This window comes from Elgaria multicarinata, chromosome 5 (genome assembly GCF_023053635.1).
Source record: "Elgaria multicarinata webbii isolate HBS135686 ecotype San Diego chromosome 5, rElgMul1.1.pri, whole genome shotgun sequence".
In the NCBI taxonomy this organism is placed as follows: Eukaryota; Metazoa; Chordata; class Lepidosauria; order Squamata; family Anguidae; genus Elgaria; species Elgaria multicarinata.
Window position 1 is genome coordinate 66982177 of NC_086175.1, and position 20902 is coordinate 67003078.

General features: G+C 38.2%; 1 protein-coding gene across 3 annotated transcripts in view; it reads left to right on the plus strand.

The window, feature by feature from the left end:
- USP9X (ubiquitin specific peptidase 9 X-linked) overlaps positions 1-20902 on the plus strand; it is a 94136-nt gene that overhangs the window by 23631 nt on the left and 49603 nt on the right. For all 3 annotated transcript variants that reach the window (XM_063126530.1, XM_063126532.1, XM_063126531.1), the window contains exons 5-16: positions 3249-3361; positions 3601-3819; positions 5153-5268; positions 7305-7556; positions 7778-7916; positions 9978-10130; positions 11008-11112; positions 12104-12310; positions 14526-14662; positions 17124-17257; positions 18010-18097; positions 19026-19368. In XM_063126530.1, the coding sequence (XP_062982600.1) occupies positions 3249-3361; positions 3601-3819; positions 5153-5268; positions 7305-7556; positions 7778-7916; positions 9978-10130; positions 11008-11112; positions 12104-12310; positions 14526-14662; positions 17124-17257; positions 18010-18097; positions 19026-19368 (2006 nt within the window). The remainder of the gene's footprint in view (positions 1-3248; positions 3362-3600; positions 3820-5152; positions 5269-7304; positions 7557-7777; positions 7917-9977; positions 10131-11007; positions 11113-12103; positions 12311-14525; positions 14663-17123; positions 17258-18009; positions 18098-19025; positions 19369-20902) is intronic.

Sequence of the window (20902 nt, forward strand, 5' to 3'; positions counted from 1 at the left end):
TCAATGAAAGATACATTAGATAAACAGTTGTAATAAGGAATGGAAGAAATAATTATGCTAGAAATCTTACCCAGGCTTCATTATTTCCAAATATTTTACATCTCAAATTTTTCTATAAAAGTCTTCTTTTTACATAGTTTTTGGAAATCATTTGGGGTGAGCAAGCACTGGGTAACAATATATAAATACCCTTTTCAATCCTAAAAGAAACTATTTCATAATCCCAAACTGTTCAATTTTTCCTTTTTTTTTTTTTTGTGGCGGGAGGAACCAAAAATGATTCGGTGGGGAGCGAAACAGACAGGTTTTCCTCAGGTTTTTTTTTTGCAGTTTTTTGCCCTGGCCTTCATATCTCTGGAGCAGAAGAAACTTTGGGAAGCAAACAAACAAAAAAACCTTAAGGAAAAAGGAGAGGGGCCAATATAAGATACGGAATTACAGAGAGCCTTTGTGGAAAGGAGAACGGATCAAGAGATAATTTAGACAACCAGTTTGATACGCTGAGTGATGTAATGAAGCCAGCAGGTGGATTTAATGAAACATGATTTGATGGCTGATACATATGACATCGCAAGATCAGAGCTTGCTAAGTCCTAGATCAGAGGTGGGCAGCCTGTGACCCTTCAGATGTTTTGGCCTACATCTCCCATGATCCTTCATCATTTACTATGGACTAGGGCTGACGGGAGACGTAGGCTAAAAATCTGGAGGACCACTAGTGCCTTGAATAATTTATTAATAGAGGGCTAGGCCAGTTGTGACATCTGCATTCTTTCTGTGTATCTGTAATCTAACAAAGGTATTCAAATGGCCGGCCACCTTGCCAACTAGAAAAACAAAACCTGTCTATTAATAACCTCAAGTCATCCTTGCAGACAATTTTGTTTTTGTGATTGTTGTAGGAGAAAAGTGATAAGAGATTTATAGAGAATTGCATAAGCAAAGCATTTCTGAAAGGACTGGAGTATGTTCAGCTATAAAATACATAATTGAAATGCATTGTTAGGTCATAATTGAAATGCATTGTTAGGCTTTTCAATAATGGTATTTATGACAAAAATGCTTAGTTCTTAAAAAAAATACTTCAAGATTCATTTATTGTGGAAAATATCCTCAGACTTTTTCTTTTTCTTTTTGAGTTTCCATACCTTGACTAATATGGGTTAATTGTATAAGGGTACTGACAGCTTTCAGAAAGCTGTGTTATGAAAAGGAGATTAAAAGATCCTTGGGTATGTGCACTGTCTGTTTTGGCAGGGGTGTAAGGAGTTCAGAAGCTTTTGCTTTATATTAACTATCCGTACCCTAAACTGTGGTGAATCTTAACCATGACTAGTAGAAACAAGCCAGCTTCATAAACAATGCTTTCGAGTTGACTTTTTCCACTAACATAGGGCTCATCTACACCAAGCAGGATATTCCACTATGAAAGCGGTATATAAAAGGCAGGAGCCACACTACTGCTTTATAGTGGTATTGAAGTGCACTGACAACTGTCGGGGCCCATGACACATACCATATACCACTTTCATAGTGCTATATCCTGCTTGGTATAGATGTGTCATGGGCCCCAACAGTTGTCAGTGTACTTCAGTATCACTATAAAGCAGTAGCATAGATCCTGCAGTGCGGTTCAATACTGCTATAAAGCAGTAGTGTGGTTCCTGCCATTTATATACCACTTTCATACCGCTTTATAGTGCAACATCTTGCTTGGTGTAGATGAGCCCATAGTTGTGATTACTGCAGTTTGTCCAGGTTGGTATAACACAGCTGCAGTTTATTTAAAGTGGAAGCAAAAGCATACAAACTCTTTGCAGCTTCACCTACTGGGATGATGCAAGCCCAAGGTGTTTGTTATTGTAATGCTAAACTAGCATTTTTTGTTGCATCAGCCCTATGTTCTTTTCATTTTTTAAAGTGCAACTAATCTATGTTATATATGCATCATCAGTAAGAAATTTATTTAAGGAAATTTGTACAAATTAAAAGTTAAATTGAAGGATTGAATTTCCAGATTGAGGCAGTCAAATAGAAATTACAGTAAATCTGAGAATTTGGGATTTTGCTCTTGAAAATAATCCCTATAGGGAAGTGAAAAGAACAAGCCACCTTTATATCTATTAATTATGTAGCATAGGCATGCCTAAATGCTTGACACATCTTTGTAGTTTGGTTCAAATATGGCCTTAGCTAGACCTACCTGAAAGTCCAGGGGAGAGGAGGGAAGACCTTGCGTTTGGATTAACGCGAGATCTCGCCCCCGTTTACACGTAAAGCGCGATGACCTCAGGAAGAGAGGCGTCGCGCCCACCATTTTTTAAAAAGAGGACGCTGTGCATGAATGCTCATGCGCTAAAGGTAAGTCTTTTTTTAAAATTTAATTTGGTTTCTCTGCTCCCCCACCCTAACCCTGATGGGCGCAGCACTCCTGGCTCCACGTGACTAATTGTGCGGAGTGGGGTCAAGCCGCGGAAACGGGCCAGACGTTCCGCAGTCTTGGGCTGAGCCAGAGACCGTGGAAAAACGGGGCCCAAAGGGGAAGGCTATATCCTGGGGCAAAGGAGGGATCATCCCCTGATCCCACATCCCCTGTGCGTCATCTGGACGCATAGCGATGATCCTGGGGTTCACCCCGGGATATAGCCTGGTCTAGCCAAGGCCTATATTACTACAGATGGAAGATGTGATACAGTAATAACGAATTAGTAAAGGGAGGAAGAGAATGGAAGTTGAGAGTCAGATTCTGGACTGACTGACTTGTTTCCTTTATTGCTTGTTGGGAAAGGAGGGCTGAATTTGAGAGAATCAGATAAAATGGATTTGAGTTGGGCAGAAGCAAATTTGCAGGAGTAAGAGGAAAGATGGGAAATAAGAATTGAATGTACGTGCACAGATCCTAACCCTTAGCTATTGCAAGCCACTTGGTAGGGACTTTCTAGTTTCTGAGCATTTATTGTCTGCAGTTTTCAGAGTTGTTTGCTGCTAGTTTAAAGACTAGAAATGTACTTCGAAAAATAATCCACGGTTGCTGGAGTTGCTAGTACATGGATACAGAATCCTTGATTCAGCACTGATATAAGGAAATTGGCTTATCTTTTATGAAGTTTAGTTTTAAGGCTTACTTCATGGTGCACTTAAAAACTGCATCTTTTTAAACAAATTCTGGATAATTTACAGTTTGGGGCATGCTGTAACCATTAAATTTCCACAGAAATCTAATTGCTTTACTGATCTTCTTTACACAGGTCTTGATGTTAAAAGTGAAGCATGTCAGCGTTTTTTTCGAGATGGGTTAACAATTTCTTTCACGAAAATCCTTACAGATGAGGCAGTGAGTGGCTGGAAGTTTGAGATTCATGTAAGTTTATATTAGGTACCCACTTATGTACCCATCTGATATCAGCAATTTCATTATGTCAAAAATTGATTTAATTACCTATGACTAGTGAAAAACTACCTTTTTACTTTATTTATAGTATACTTCCTATGGTCTAAACTTCAATGGTTTGAAATAAATAAATCTTTAGAACAACGGTTTTAAGAATGTTGGAATTTCAGCATCAAGCAAAGCTATTAAACTATTGTTTTCCTTAACAGAGATGTATCATTAACAACACTCACCGACTAGTTGAACTCTGTGTGGCAAAGCTGGCCCAAGATTGGTTTCCTCTTCTTGAACTTCTTGCAATGGCCTTAAATCCTCATTGCAAATTCCATCTTTACAATGGTACACGTCCCTCTGAAACTGTTCCTGCTGGAGTTCAGCTGGCTGAAGATGAACTTTATGCTCGTCCCCCAGACCCACGGTCACCGAAGGTGTGTTGATTGAAATTTTGAACCGTGAATCTTAGATCATCCTCATGTAGACATCTCTGGACAACAACTTCCTGGGGTCTTGATTTGGCTCTTCAGTTTTGGCTAAGCCAGAAGCATAGAAAATCAGTGAAGTAGAAGCTGCTTTGGTTTTTGTTTGTTTTGTTTGCTAGTGCAGTCTTTACTTTGTCATAAAGACAATGGAGCCTATTGCACATTTGCTACAGTCTGCATTGTGCTTAGGCAGAAACCTGCACAAGATAGCATCAGAATGCAGTTTGAATCTCTGATACTTGTCTAGTTTGACACTTTCTCCATGGAACAATTTGGTAGCTCATTTTCACTGAATATTGTACCTTCATAGCTTGCATCACATAACAGTGGCTATGGGGTAGAGCGCTTCAACCTATATCCCTTAATTGTGTAGGCTACTTCCAGTGAACATGCTAAATTGCAACGTTGGAACCTGGTGATTTTCAGCTGCGTAAATTCCTGGAGTACACCCGTTGTCTGCGTCAAAATCTGTCCTTGAGGAGACAGAGCCAAAGATGTCTGTGGAGTGTCCATAGACTGGTGCATATGCACCACTATCAAACCCTCAACCTGTGGTTAAGGGAGTAGGCCATGGGATTGAGCATCCTCAAGCTTCCTTTTCTCTATTCGCTCTTCCCCCATCAACCTTAATGGTAGTTATATATTAGGTCTGCGTTGAAATTAATCTGGGTTAATGCTGAGAATTTGAAGTTGGTTAAAAATCCCTGCTAAAAGCAAAACCTGAATAGCATTAACAATTATTAATGTAGTTGCGGGTACACAAACCTCCCAATCTCATGAATGAGAATTCACAGTTTTCATAAGTTTTATATTCATTGTAATGTATGCATTGGTATGGTTGCTATAAGGCCTTGCGGGGCAAGTGCTCAGTTCATACGATGGGAAACTTGACAAGAGCTTGATATAGCCTCTATTTGAGGCCTCTTTTGTTCTCCATATATTTAAGCATTATTTCACAGACATCCTGTTTTCACTTCTGGTTTCTGATATAAAAGAAAATACATCAGTTCTGTGTCAGAATACAGATTATTGTAAATAGATACTCTAAGTAAACTTCTTTTCTTTGCACACAAAAAAAATATTAAACTGAGTCGTCTATTATAATTCTTCAAATCATAAACCGCTTGAAAAATTAAAGGATAGTAATAAAAGCATGTAAGAGAACAATCATGGTTAAAAGTTTTTAATTCCAAGCCAAAGCATATACAGAGCTTGTTTTTTTGCAACATAAATGTGTTTGGTGGTAGGAATTACTTGTAAAGCAGGAAAAATTGTTTTACAGGGCTGGCTAGTAGATCTCATCAACAAGTTTGGCACATTAAATGGGTTTCAGATCCTACATGATCGTTTTATGAGTGGATCAGCACTGAATGTTCAGATTATTGCAGCTCTCATCAAGTAAGTTCTTTTTCTAAAGATGGATTTGGGAGGTGTCAACTGAATTAGCAACAAAACCTCTCAGGTTAATTCAAGCATCTGTCTCAGTGTGGACTTTGGCACAGTTGCTGTTATGCATGTAACTCACATATGTATATTTTTGCTCTTTGCAAAATGTGAAGAACACTTCAGCTTTAGCCCAGTCTTGAAATTCTCATTTATTTTGTAGCCACAAAGTGAGAATAGGTACTATCTGCATTCAGACAGTGGATTGTATCTAGTAACAGCTTTGACCTTATGGGAAGTGCTTCCACTCACACAAGTCATGGTTCCTGATTTTTGCTGATTACCACTACTTGTTATAGTCGTCCGTGTCAAATCCCATTCTGTCTGGGGGATCTTTTTTCCCACCCCTCTAGAGCCACTTTTTGAGGACAGGGGGCTTAAGTCGGTAGAAGCGGGATCAGTGAAAATCAGTTGCCACAACATGCACAAGCAGAAATATTTTCTTCTAATGCAAGCTGTTATTGGCTATAACCCAATATTCCTAAATGATCATGAAAAGGAAACTAACAACCCAGATATCGTATTGGTGAGCTTTAATGCTGAATACTAGCTTCAGAGGTCTTCTGACTTCTTTATAGTGCATTCTAATTGGTGAGTTACAATATTTACTGCTTTTGAAAAGTGTATTGATTATTATTGATTATTAGTTGCAGTTGAAATACTGAAACAGCCTTTTACTTTCTTTGTAAACTAATCTAGGTGTATCCTTTAAGCTTGCTTGCAAAACAACAATATATATATATATTAACAGACCTTGTCCTAACCAAGGTTTGCAATCCAGGAGCTCAAATTTTGATTTGATCCAGTAAGATCAGCTCTTGGTCAGCTTATCATAATTGGTAATTATATTGTTTAGGAAGTTAGAGTAATAAGACTGGAAGTAAAGGTTAGTTGTGAAGCTTTAGAATTTTCCCAGGAGCAATTTCCTGTTGAAATAAAACTGCTGAAATAGCTTGGTATTTGGGTTTGTATACCTAGTAGTGTTGGTTCTTGTATGGAACATAGGTTGGCAGATCTGGATTGTATTCTGTGAGTTGGGCAAGAGAGTGTATTACCTATATATTCATGCAATTGTGCTTAACCTGTTTTGGATGCTGTGCTATATCTGTAAGAGCCTAAAAAACTTAGAGATCTTGCTTCCTCCAACGCTGCACTTAAATGCAGTATATATACAGGATCAATCAGAGCCATTTTGTTAACACTCCAGAGTTTCTAACATTGAGGATTTCTTGTCTTTGTAATACCTTGTTTGTACTGGTACATTAGAATCTTGATATATTACTGAAATATGTATTCTACATCATTTGTGGCTATAGTTCTTCATAGTTTCAATCTAACTTTTACTTATCATTATCTATCCATGCCCAGAAGGTCTTCAGGCACTAGATGTATTAGACATCTAAGTGAGTACTCATCAGACGTACCCATTAACATTTAGCTTGGACTTGGAGAAGGGCAAAAATGTGATCCAAAATCTGGAGTGAAATTTAAGATAGTGAAGCACACCCCCAAAGCCTGATCTGCTTCCAGTGGCTGGTATCTGCCATTTCCTCCCTTGCAAGTTCCCTGGAGCAATGCTGTGTGATGACGTAGTGTTGCTGTGATAAGGGCTTCTGGGGAATGATGGCAGCTGCCAATGGAGGCTGTTGTTTTACCCCCAGAAACTGCTGTCAGTGACACTGTGTCTCCATGCAGCATGGTTCTAGGTACTTGAAAGTCCAATAGGTTATCAGCAGTGGGAGCTGCCAGGAGAGTTCCAACGATGGTAAATTTGCCCCCCTCAATCCCTGAATTGCCCCCTAGAAAACAGAAATGCCACCTGCAAATGGGATGATGAAATGGAAGTTGTATTTTGACTTGGCACTCATTAGCTTGGTAAATTTTGCTTACATTGATTTCCCTAAAATCCACCTTTTACTATTCTGTTGTTACCTAAAATGCTATTTTAAGTCAGTTTTACCTTTACAGTGATCTTTTTTTCCCCTCCCTAGGCCATTTGGACAGTGCTATGAGTTTCTAACACTGCATACAGTGAAGAAATACTTCCTTCCAATTATAGAAATGGTTCCACAGTTTTTAGAAAACTTAACTGATGATGAACTGAAAAAAGAAGCCAAGAATGAAGCCAAAAATGATGCTTTGTCAATGATAATCAAATCTCTAAAGAATTTAGCCTCAAGAGTTCCAGGACAAGAGGAAACTGTAAAAAACTTAGAAATATTTAGATTAAAAATGATACTTAGGTAAGGCTCTCTTCTGTTATGATTTTATTTATTGATTTGATTTGTAACCTCTATTTCTACCAAAAAAAAATGACACTCAAGGTGGCTTACAATCATAAATAAAACTTGATTAAAACAATTAAAACATTGAAACACAATTAAAAACATAACAATGACAAGAAAAACAGCATAGGCGTATGTGTGTCCTGTTGTGCTTCTCTTACACATACATTTCTTTGCAGGTTGCTGCAAATTTCATCTTTCAATGGAAAAATGAATGCACTAAATGAAGTTAACAAGGTAATATCCAGTGTGTCATATTATACCCATCGACATGGCAATCCTGAAGAGGAGGAATGGCTTACAGCAGAAAGAATGGCTGTAAGTTGATTTGAATTTATTTGGTGGCAACCTATTTAAAGAATTTGCATCTTAGTTGCCAGGAGACATTTTCCATAACAAGTATTTAATTTGATTTTTGTTTGTTCATTTTGTTTTTACTATATTTTTCTGCCCATGGACACAGATAGTGGCTTACAAGATTATGTTTTAATGATTTACTAATTTTAAAGAACTGTGATCACAAAAACAATTTAAGCAGCAGATAAAATGAAATCCAAGCCAGGCATAGCAAATGACAAAAACTCAACCATAGGCTTGCTGAAACTAATGTTTTCATCAAATGTCTTAAATGTTTTTTAAAAATACCTTCCTAGCAGAAGTCCCAGGAGATCTGTGATTTTGTTGTTACTACTGAAAACGTTGTGTCATAAAACTGTTCATAGTAACTCAGTGGAGCTAAAGCCTAGTACCAATAGGTGCCATGTGTGCATGGCCAGCTCTGCCAGGCCCCACTCCATGCACACACAGCCCCACCAGCCCAGGTCTTCACATGGCTGAAATATTGCACTTCTGAGGGCAAACTTCAATATGCACAGAAACACTTGCTTCTGGAAGGAAGCACAGTATTGCGGCCGTGTGAAGACCTGGGCTGGCGAGGCTGTGTGTGGACTGGAGCTATCAAGGCTGGCTGCATGCACACAGCTCCTATTGTATACTTCTCAAGGCATTGATATTAGCGTGGTCTATGGATTTTGTATTTTAGGCTAAAAATTAGTGCTGCAGCATTTTAGAAACAAAAATAAACAGGGCAAGGTGCAAAGTCTGAAGAAAAAGACCAGGTCATTGAAGAAATGAACAGACTTGTAATGTAGCTTTGTAGCTAGGGCTGCTCTTATAGCTCTCAGAAATGCCACCCAAAAATGTTGTTTCACAATAAAGATCTCCTTTGGAGTTGTATAACTGGGTCCACTGTAAGCTTCATGGGAGTCAAGAGATATAAAAAGGAATGGCATAGCAGGAGAGGACAGAGGGTGCAGTATAAAGCTGGTCTGCAGATTGAGGGGGTGGATAAGGTGTGTGGAAACTGGGCTGTGTGTTTTCCCTGTCTGAAGTAAATTGCAAAGGTGGGAAAGAAGGGATGAGCAAAAGTGGCTTTGCTAATGGGGTAGGTGGTGGGTCAGCTAAAAAACGAACTGCTTCCTGAGAAGATGGAGAGGGAAGTGGTAGAAAATGGTGAATGAGAGCCGCTTCTCTGGGTGACAAGGAAGAGTGGATGAATGAAAGCTGCTACCTGGGCAGGTGAAGAAAGCAGTTAATAAAAACATAAAAGGGGATGTTAAGGTTTACAGTTTTAATTAGAAAAATAAACATAGGCAGGTGCCAGCATGGGGCGGGCGAGGGATTGGGATTGGGAAACTTTCTGTTGGGAGCCAGCAAACACAAACATGCTCCAAACACACAGTGGACCAATAGTGAAAAGGTTGCTGAGGGAGCAGTACACGGATTTGGCTACAAAGACATCTGGGATACATGCAGGGAGTGAGCGGGAGGACCAAGCTTGAAACCAGCCATGGAGAGGCTGATTGTCTTTTGGCACCATCGTGGGTAAGCGAGCGAACAATCCACCCACCAAGGGTTATTTGCGGGTGGCTTAGCCATGATACGCAAACCCATCCACTGTGAGTTGTGTTTCCATACAACATCTGTGTTCCAGATGTTGCTCTCATGTCCTTCTCTTGAGAACTGGGCAATTGAAGCATCTGCCCCAACTGTACAACCTTAGTATGTATGATGCTTGTCGGGAACTAGACTGTGAGCATCTTGGGATTACATATAGTATCTGCTACCTGTATACATAGCATAACTACATTATGCCTGAGTGGTGTGAAATCTGGAAGAGCCAGTTGAGAAGATTTCTTACAGGAAAAAAAAACAGGTGGCCAATATTAGGACCCCATGTTCTACTTTATTACAGAAATATGTTTGGTTCCATTTTGAGGGTTTTATAATGTGTTGCTTGTCATCTGAAATAAAAACAAAAGGAATGGCCTTGTTTATATTTTACTTTTATCTAATAAGTTTTGCCATCTTTAAATTTAGGAGTGGATCCAGCAAAATAACATCTTATCGATTGTGTTAAGGGATAGTCTACATCAACCTCAGTATGTAGAAAAGTTAGAGAAAATTCTTCGTTTTGTCATCAAGGAAAAGGCTCTCACCTTGCAAGATCTTGACAACATTTGGGCTGCACAGGTAGGGAGTAAACAGCTGTCATTTTATTTTGCATCACCTATTATTGGAATTTGAGTTGCTTATGTCTTGTACAGGTGTTAAATTAAAATTTTAATTTGCTATTCTGCTGGGAATCTGCAATTATTATGCCACATATTTCTGTGGCATACACAAACTTTTACTGCCATATCTGTTCTTTCTAAGGTCATTACAAGTATATGTCTCTGTTCAGACATCATGTTTCACAACAGTGGTTTTAGAACTCCACGGTGGAGTTTTTACACCACCATTGAGAAATGTGTTGTCTGGCGGGAAAACTCCACGCAATGGTGGAGTTTTTTTGGAAAACACTCCATGCTGAATATCCATGCTGTGCAGAGGAGAGTTCCTGCACAACTGTGGTGTTGCGTGTTATGTGGAGGGCTCTGTGGAGTATTCTGTTGTATTGAGTTGACTTTTCCCACTGGCTGCAGAGTTCCCTGGCAAGAGTGGTGAAAGGAGTGAGTGCTGCTCTAGAAGAGTTGCTGGGATTGGTGTGTGTGTGTTTTTCAGCAATGGCTGATGGGATACCATCGGGAGGACGGGGAGGAGACAGGGTGGAAGAACTGTCAATCAGATGTCACAATGGATTTTATTCAACTCTATGGTAACCCACAGTCGCATAATGGTGGAGTTAGAACATGTTGCTTGGGGAGTACCTCCTAAAAACTCAACCGTTGAGTGGAGTTTTCACACTGCGTTAACTAACGTGTTGTCTGAACTGAGTCTATGTCAATTCATCTTGGTAAGATGGATACCTTGTGGGAAAATTGCTATAATAGAAATATATGATACTTAGAACAGTGGTATCTTGGGGTAGAAATAACCACAATTGATGTTAATATTATTTCTTATTAAGGCAGGAAAACATGAAGCCATTGTGAAAAATGTACATGACCTCCTTGCAAAATTGGCCTGGGATTTCTCTCCTGAACAGCTTGACCATCTGTTTGATTGTTTTAAGGTAACCATGCGTATGAATCTGCTTCTGTTATTCATCAGAACCCTGTAGAGATAGTAGAATATAATTTCAAACTGTACTACTGCAAGTAAATAACAGGCTTAATCTTTTGATTAGGCAAATTTACATTCCTCGTGCTGACAATTTCTCGCACCTTGAGATCCAAATTCCACCTTGTTTGTTGTAGGAGTTTAAAAAGTTTCAAATTATTGATCTTATAGGACATACAAATATTAACTTAATAAGCAATTAACTAGATTGCTTAGAGGAAACCGGGTTAGCGGTTGTTGCAAAACTTTATTAAAATATACATTTTCATTGAAGAGAAATAATAATTCATACTTGGCTTATATAGGAATCTCTCTGGCTGGAATCCAGAGTTCAGTTAATTCATATTTTTAAATCCCAGTTATTTCAACAGAGTTTGTGTGTGTAACTATTCTATGGGTAAAAAGCCAGCGAGTATCTTACATTTTCATGCAAAGAAGTTTTTTTGAAGATAAATCTGCAGCTAAATGTTCTTAGAACGCAGACAATTCCTTTTAAATAATGTTAGATTTGGCTGATATTTAAAATATATTAAAATAGTATTAAAGTAAATTTTGCTTCCACATCTGTCCTTCTCCTGAAATAGGGTCATGGATTCATTTTGAATGGGAAAAGCTGAAGAAGAGGCTTTTCTGTTGGGCTTTTTCTTATTTACTTTTTACTGTGAAATTCAGTCACAGAATAATTAATACTTTAATTGATTATGGATTAAATTCACTCAAGTAAGGTCTTTTAAAATGATTGAAAAATAGCTTAGTTTTTCCCATTTTTGGTAAACTATTCAGTATCTTAATCAGTTTTGCTGAATAGAATAGTAGATTTATACCTGTGTATATTAATTTGTATTTTATTAATTTGTATTTTTATGTGTCTTTTTACTTTTCATGCATTTGATTTGTAAGTCTACATTTTTTTTAATTGCTGGTGGTTTCCCTTTGCTTTCTAGGCAAGTTGGACAAATGCAAGCAAAAAGCAGCGTGAAAAGCTACTTGAGCTAATTCGTCGTCTTGCAGAAGATGATAAAGATGGTGTGATGGCACACAAAGTACTGAACCTCCTATGGAATTTAGCACATAGTGATGATGTTCCAGTTGATATCATGGACCAGGCTCTCAGTGCTCACATTAAAATCTTAGATTATAGTTGTTCACAGGTAAACATACCCTCTTGGCTAGCCGTTAACATTAGGTTGGTTGACTTGTAAAGCTAAACCATAGTTTGTTGTTATATAAAACGAACCTTCTGATTGTATGTTCTCGTCTACCTCATGCTGTCTTATTCTAGTATTTCTGCAGAAATTACTATAACATCGGAACTGGTGTAATACTTCCAAACTAGGACCAATTATGCAAATCATTATTTGCCAGTGGAAAGAGAAAAGTCTTGACCTAGTGCCGAAAAGATAGCAATGTTGGCACCAGGCAGGCTTCATCAGGGAGATCATTCCATAATTGGGGGCCACCACCTAGAAGGCCCTCTCCCTTGTTACTGTCTTCCGAGCCTCCACATTATCAATTTGTTTGCCTTGTTTTGCACAAGCTGCAGCTTCTGAATCATCTTCAAAGACAGCCCCACGTAGAGTACATTCCAGTAATCTACCTTGGGGGTTACCAAAGCATAGACAACTGAAGCCAGGTTATCCCTGTCCAGACAAGGGTGTAACTAGGCCACCAACCAAAGTTGGTAGAAGGCACTCAGTGCCACTGAGGCCACCTGAGCCTCAAGTGACAGAGATGGTTCTAGAAGAACCTCCAAGCTATGAACTAGCTCCTTTAGGGGGAGTGTTACCCCATCCAGAACAGGTTGAGAACCCTCTATCCAGTTAGAAGAACCACCCTCAAATAGCATCTCAGTCTTGCCTGGATTGAGTTTCATTTTATTAGCCCTCATCCAGTCTATTGTCACAGCCAGGCACCAGTTTAGCACATCCACAGCCTTACCTGATGAAGATGAGAAGGAGAAGGAGAACTGTGTGTCATCAGCGTACTGATGACAACATACTCCAAAACTGTGGATGATCGCACTCAACAAATATGTTGATTGATCACATAGATTACTCAGTTTAAGTTGAATGCTTAATCATATTTACTAGTATTTAAAAAAACCACCGGCATCTTTAGAAAAAAAGTTATTGCTGTAATAGATTTATGATACAACAGCTAGGATTGTTTAGCTTGGAAAAAAGGATGCTAAGGGGAGACATGATAGAGGTGTACAAAATTATGCATGGTGTGGAGAACATGTATAGGAAGACATTTTTCTCCCTCTCTCGAAATACTAGAACCCAGGGTCATCCCATGAAGCTAATTGGTGGGAGATTCAGGACAAATAAAAGGTAGTACTTCTTCAACCAACGCATAGTTAAATTATGAAATTAACTAACCCACAAGATGTAGTGATGGCCACCAATTTGAATGGCTTTAAAAGGGGGTTGGATAAATTTCTGGAGAAGAAGGCTATCTATGGCTACTAGCCCTGATGGTTATGTATTACCTCCAGTATCTGAGGCAGTAAGCTTGTGTACACCAGTTGCTGGGGAACATGGGTGGGAGGGTGCTGTTGTACCATCCTGCTTTGTTGGTCCCTGGTTGACAAATGGTTGGCCACTGTATGAACAGAGTGTTGGACTAAATGGACCCTTGGTCTGATCCAGCATGGCAGTTCTTATGTTCTTATTACTTTCTTCCTGCATTGATTTCTCCTGTTCACAAAATTCTGGAGAAAATCAACGTAGACAATAAATTTCAACACTCTTGAAGTATGGACTTCTGTAGAAGTTCTGCCAAAAGTACTCTAGGAAGCAGGGAGGCACCATTACTTTGGAATAGGCTCTTAACATGTTTTACTCCACGATATTTACCTTTCTGTTCTATACTTTGGGATATTGAAAAGCACTCTTGATTGTACTTGGACATTGGATTACTCAATTTGTACAGGACGAAGTGACTCAAACTCATCTTGCTATTCTGTAAGCTATTCTGTAAACTTCAATAATAATAATATATTTCTTACTTTCCTCTCCGATTGGATCGAGGCGGGAAACAACAGCAAGCATAAAATACATAAAATACAGATTAAAAACATAGTATATATTGGATAGGCCTGCCGGAAGAGATCAGTCTTGATAGCTTTCTTGAATGCTAAAAGACTGACGAGTCTCCTCCGGCAGGCTATTCTACAGTCTGGGAGCAGCAGAAGAGTGAAAAAGGTTTTTACTTATGACTAAACTGTTAATTGGCCCTGTTGACCAGCACTTTAATAACTATCTCCAGTGCTGAACTATAACATAGTGATTAAAAAAGGGAGCCAGAAATGAAAAAGTATCTGAAAATTACTAATCAGCTGCATGTTATAATTTGCTTTTTAAGGATCGAGATACGCAAAAAATACAGTGGATAGACCGTTTTATAGAAGAGCTTCGCACAAATGACAAATGGGTCATTCCTGCACTGAAACAAATTAGAGAAATTTGCAGTTTGTTTGGTGAAGCACCACAAAACTTGAGGTAAGCAATGTAAAGTTTTCATTTCTTTAATAGGTGGCAAAGTTCATATATTTCTTTAGTACTATTGAAATTCAGTGGGAAATGCTAATACATAGTGCATGTAATTCCATCTAATAATGAATCCAGGTGCTTCTGTTTGGAAGTGGGACTAGGACATGCAAATCTAAGTCCCTCAAAATGGTCTTTCAAGACTATGTGACTTCAAGGATTTACAGAATGTTGATGACATTCATATATCTGAAGCCTACTGAGACAAGAAAATGTTGAGTAACTCGCTCCATTGATTGGAAATAGAACTTCCAGATTCACATTGTACACCAAAGACACGAACTAATTTATTTAGTTCATCATAGTTGAGAGTGGAGGTAGAATGCTGTTGCTCAGCTACAGTTACACAAATACTCTGAATTTCTCTGTTGTTTTCTATGGGCAGCTGCCACCCTTGAGGACATTGCACAGTCTGCATGAGTCTGTCAATTAAGCCTGTGGTTGAGAACCATCGAGACATGGAATGTTAGAATGTTGGTGGAAAATAAAATGAACAGAGTAAAAAGGAGTGTGTGTGCGGAGGGCGGGGGGAGGGAATTGACCTGCTGAAGTCCCTAACATCATTTATAATTAGGGATGGGCTGGGGGAAGGGGAATGATGCCATGAATTCAAAAACGCTTCCCCATTTGTACTATGCAGAGATGTCTCAGGAAGAAGGAAAAGAAAAAGGAGATCTTTTCTCTTTGAAACTCACCAGAACATCCCCAGAAAGAAATACCTTGGTCTGTAAATTTAAAAGAGAAACCAAGCGCAGCAAAACAGTGCATTTTCAGTGGCCCCCAGGAGCAATGGAATGTTGAGGATGTCACTTGGAGGAGAAAATGGAGTGGGCATGGGAAATGTTAGAAGTTCAAACATACCCACATATGCTCGGCACGACAGCTCACCATGGCTTAATTTAACTGTGAGGTTCTTGCATCATGCCAGACTCCTGCAGATACAATTTTTGCATGGTGCTGTGGGTGTCTAGCTTGTCTTATCATACAAACACAGACAGCAGGGATTGTTTGAGGGGTAGACAACCCTCACATAACCAATGTCTAACCAACAAACAACCTCTGTTGCTTGGGTTCGCTCAACACAGCAAGCTATGGTGATCTGGGTGGCATGTAAAAATGGTGCCTGTGGGTAAATTAAACCCCTGTGGGCTGTCTTGTCTTTCAAACAGGTCATAGTACCCTGAAGGTGGCATTTGAGTCAGTGCATGAGGTTAAAAAAATCACTTTCCAATGCTCAATGCTCTTTGAGGAGTCTTCAGGAGGAATGAAAAGTTGTTACTCAGCAGTAGTAAAAAGCCTGGAACAGGAGCATTACTGTTAGGGATGTGGGGACCACTGTAACATCTTGTTGTGGGTTCCCACTTGTCTTGTTAATATAAAAGTAAAATGGTGTATTCAGAAGGTATGAAACTGGGTAACATAGAAAACATGGGTTTAATGTATTTCCTTAATATATTTCACCATAAGAAAACATGAGTGGAATCAAAGTCACATTGTACAGCCATAGGACAATAAGCACAACTGTCAGATGTTCACTACTACTGCTGATAATTGGAGCTCACTAATTTGTTCAAGTCAAACTGAATTCCCTATAATTTCCTTTTTCCCTGAAATGTTCAGCTTGTGTGTTTTCTTTAATGGCGCTATGGAGCTTACAGGTACTGTTTTGCAATAGCCTGTTCTTCTTTCGATCTGTATTATGTAGGCTATCTGTAGAGGTGGGGAGAAGAGGGCAAGTGTGGCCAAACTTTTGTGAAGGGCTGTAAAATATGACTTTTATTTCACTTCCAATTCATGGTTTCTTAAGGTGAAAAAAGAAAATCCATTAAATCATGTTCATCACTACTGAGGAGATAAATGGCAGATTTCCCTTCCTTAACATCATTGATTTTACTGCTATAATACATTTATATGACACAGGCCATGGGTAGTCAACCACATGTGACTCTACATATATCCATGGGGGCTTCAGCATTATGTATTAATGGTTACTTCTGTCACATGACAGATCAAGTTCAGAACTCTATAATTTCAAAAACAGATTTTATTATGGCATGGGGGTGAGATTTGTATTTCAAGAATTCTCTCCTTAATACATTCAAGTCCTTCAGTATTCCTTAGTGGGTTCTCTGGATTATGGCCTTAAATTGATAGCAATAATAAATGAAGAATGTTTGTGAACAGTGCGAATTTTTATGAAAAGGGAAAAGAAACACATGAAATATTGGTTTGGTCATTACTACCTCTTATAATATTTTTAGTTCAACTTTGCCTATTTTATGTCTGTTCACTTTTGAGTGGGATTCTAGTTTTATTATACGGTAGCCACTTTAGGCTCCCATTTTTCTCCTGTTAATAGAATCTTAAAACAGTAATAGTAGCCTTAACTTTTTGTATGTTTTTTTAACTATAGTCAAACTCAGCGAAGTCCCCATGTGTTTTATCGCCATGATCTAATCAATCAACTTCAGCACAATCATGCTCTAGTAACTTTAGTTGCAGAAAATCTTTCAGCATATATGGAAAGCATGAGACAGTATGCTAAAGGTATGTTGAGTATAATTTTGTTTAGAATTATAGGAACAGTGCAATCCTATGCATGCCTACTAAAAAGTCCTATTAAATTCAATGGAACTTAGGTAAGTGTGTATAGGTACTCTTACACATTTGTTAAATACTAGAGGCTAATAAGCTAATCTGAAAAATCTTTACATTGCCATGCAATTTTGAAAAACACTTTAAAAGTAAATGTTAATATATACTTAATATATATTGAGCAAAGTATTATTAAGGAAGGTGTTTGGGGAACAGGATCATTCTATCAATGCAGGTCTGTTTTTCTGGTGACTCAATTTCCTTGTAAAGTATTTATGCTGTCATTTTATGATAGCTGTAAAAAGTGCATGCTTTAATTTATATATCCTGTATTTTGTTTAAATAATTCTGGAGAAGTTTATAAATAAAAACTGTAGTGTGCTTCCTCAGTTGCTATGAATATGATGCTTCTGGTAATTTTCCAAAGAAAATGTTTAAATAAATCAGAATAGTTGCTGGAATGTAAAACTTTATAATTTAATTTACAGAAATGAAAGGCAAATCACAACATGTAGCTCTTACTTAAAGCTGCATCAAATATAGTAGTCAGTCACTGGTGTTGAATGCCCTTTAAATAGTCTATTGAAAAAGTTTAAAATGTGTGCGGTCTTAAGCACATTGGGAGTGAACACCTTACTTCTGATTAACTATGCAGGTGTTAGTCTTTTCTTTGGGTATTATAACATATTTTCTTACTTTTGCAGAACATGGAGAATATGATCCACAAACTGTAAGACCAGGGAGCAGATACAGTCATGTGCAAGAAGTCCAAGAACGGCTGAACTTCCTACGGTTGGTTTGAGAAAACTTGTTTTATTTTTGGTGAAAATATTAAATACCATTGAAAAGCAAAGAAAATAGATCTTTACTCTTGTCCACAGCTTATCTACAAAGTGGTATTTGTCATATACGCTTATTATATTTCTAGATAGTATTGCAGCAAGATGCACAGCTGGAAGCCAGTCTCCCGTGCATGGTTTAGTCCTTAGTTTACCAGCCGAAAAGCATCATTCCTTATATTCTCTTTTTCCCCTCAATGAATTTCTGAGGCTCTTTCTAACTAATGGAGTTATTCATCCAGAAGGGTGGGGGGCAGAGAGTAGTGCTCCCTTTTGTATCAATGCAGGCACATCTTGTGGTTGACCAAAGCATGTTTGAATGGACTGATTCCACACAAAGATGGATCTGTGGAAAATAGCTACTACTTGCACAACTGAAGGCTGTCCAAAGAAACTGAGCCTGCAAATTTGTTGAGTAGAGTAGTAATAGCCTATTTTTTGTCTAGGCTATTTAATAATAATAATAATAATAATAATAATAATAATAATAGTTACCCGCCTCTCCCTCTGGATCGAGGCAGGGTACAACACAAATGTCAATGCCATAAAATACATATAGATCAAAACATTTAAAACTAGTACATTATTTGCACTATATCATTAACTTAATTCCCATTTTCTTTTATAGCTAGGGTTCTAACATCTATCTGCTTATATTTTATCTAGTGATATCAATATGTAACTGACTTGTGAAGTCAATGCGTAGTGTAGTCATGTGAAAGATCAAGTTCACAATGTGCATATTATATACTCTAGGTAATCTCTGAGTATGTTTGGGAAGATTCCAAAATGTTTAAATAGATTCAGTAGGTGTTGCTGTTTTCAGGTATTAATTCATAGATTCCAATTCTAATTACTTATTTCTCTTTGTTTTGTGCCAGATTTTTACTGAAGGATGGTCAACTATGGCTCTGTGCTCCTCAGGCAAAACAAATATGGAAATGTTTAGCTGAAAATGCAGTGTACCTGTGTGACCGTGAAGCCTGTTTTAAATGGTATTCTAAACTCATGGGAGATGAACCGGATTTAGACCCTGACATTAATAAAGACTTCTTTGAAAACAATGTTCTTCAGTTGGACCCTTCACTCTTAACAGAAAATGGTATGAAATGTTTTGAACGTTTCTTCAAAGCTGTGAACTGTCGAGAAGGGAAGCTAGTCGCAAAGAGACGAGCCTATATGATGGATGACTTGGAGTTAATAGGATTAGATTATCTTTGGAGGGTAAGTCTGAAAGTTCATCTAACTGTCTAAATTGTGGCTTATAGTGATTGAGGCAAACAATGCTGGTTTGTAAGGTAGACCAATAAAAGACAAATTCCGCTGCTGTATGTACATACATGTGAGTTGTCCAACACTGTAGCTGTTTTGAATGAAAGCTTAATGACTGCGTTAAATATTTGTTGCCTATTTTGATAGGCTTTGATTTGTTCAAAGTGCAGAATCAATTGTGTTTTTGGAGGCCAACAGGTTTTCAGAACTTTTTATATAAAGAAGTGGTGGGGGTGAAGGCTATTGTCTCCGTGCCATTACATCTCCAAAATGCCTCCTGAACCTATTATTCTTTGTGGAGCTTCAGCTTGCAGCTGTGGCTCAGTACTCTTCTAACTTCATTAGAAGGTGATTGTTGCCTTTGGCATGTTAGTTATCAAAAATATGTTGTTGTTTTTAATACTTTGGAGTTTCCCTTGAAGACTTTTGAGAAGTCACAACTGATACACAATGGGCAATCCTTTTCCTTTTACCAAAGTTTGTTACACAACTGTCCTGGATGGTTAGATGCATTCCAAGTCCTCATGCTAGTTTTGGATGTAAGAGCCCCTAAAAAGCTATATTTCTATGAGGTGGCTTCTGTTTTGTTTCATCACATATCCAGTTTTAATTGAAAGCGTAACCATCTGTGTGACAAGGGAATTTGGAGCTGTATTTTTCCAACATGTACAAGCATGTATGCCATAATGTATGCATACAGACTTGGGGAACAGGTGCAGTGAATTACTCACCATGTTGGGGAAAGTAAAAGGTACTATTAGTTGTGCTTGAACATTGTTTCACGCAAATATAGCTCTATTATTTTGAAAGAGGTTCAAAAAATACTTAAACTGGCTTTTAGTTTCTGAAGTTAAACCAATTGGCTCAGTTTAGAACTTGTCATATTTTTTCGTCCAAATGCAATGGTTACATTACAAATGCTATTGCATGTTACCCACCTGTGCTGTTTGGGAGATGGCGGAAGGCCCAAACACTAGACAAATAAGAACAGGGACCCATAACCAAATCTTTGACTGCTGGAAGGAGAAAAGAGTTCACACCAAGCCTTACCTGTTTGGACAGCCCGTGGTAACCATGATGGTTGAGTTTGAGATGAACATCAATCTTCAAATATATTTGTAATTAAATCAAGTTTTACTGGAAACACTTGCTCTTTTCTTGGTCAGGGCAATTGTACCAGTGAACATATTGACTGCAATCCAGAACAGCAGCTCTAGGCATATAGAACATTTTTGTTGTCAGCTTTGGAAAAGGAAAGAACTCTGAATCATTTCTGTGTGGTTGTTCCTTATAGCCATCCACAGGAACACTTGTCCATTCAAAGTTCTTTATTCTGAACAGTATCTTAAATTTTTGGAAGAGATGCTGCTGTAGTATCCCTGTTCAGATATTATCTGGATAATGAATGAAAGAAGTAGCATGACACCATTGAGAGAGGTCATCTGGAGTTTTGTTGTTAGGTCTCATTAGTATGCTGTTGATACCG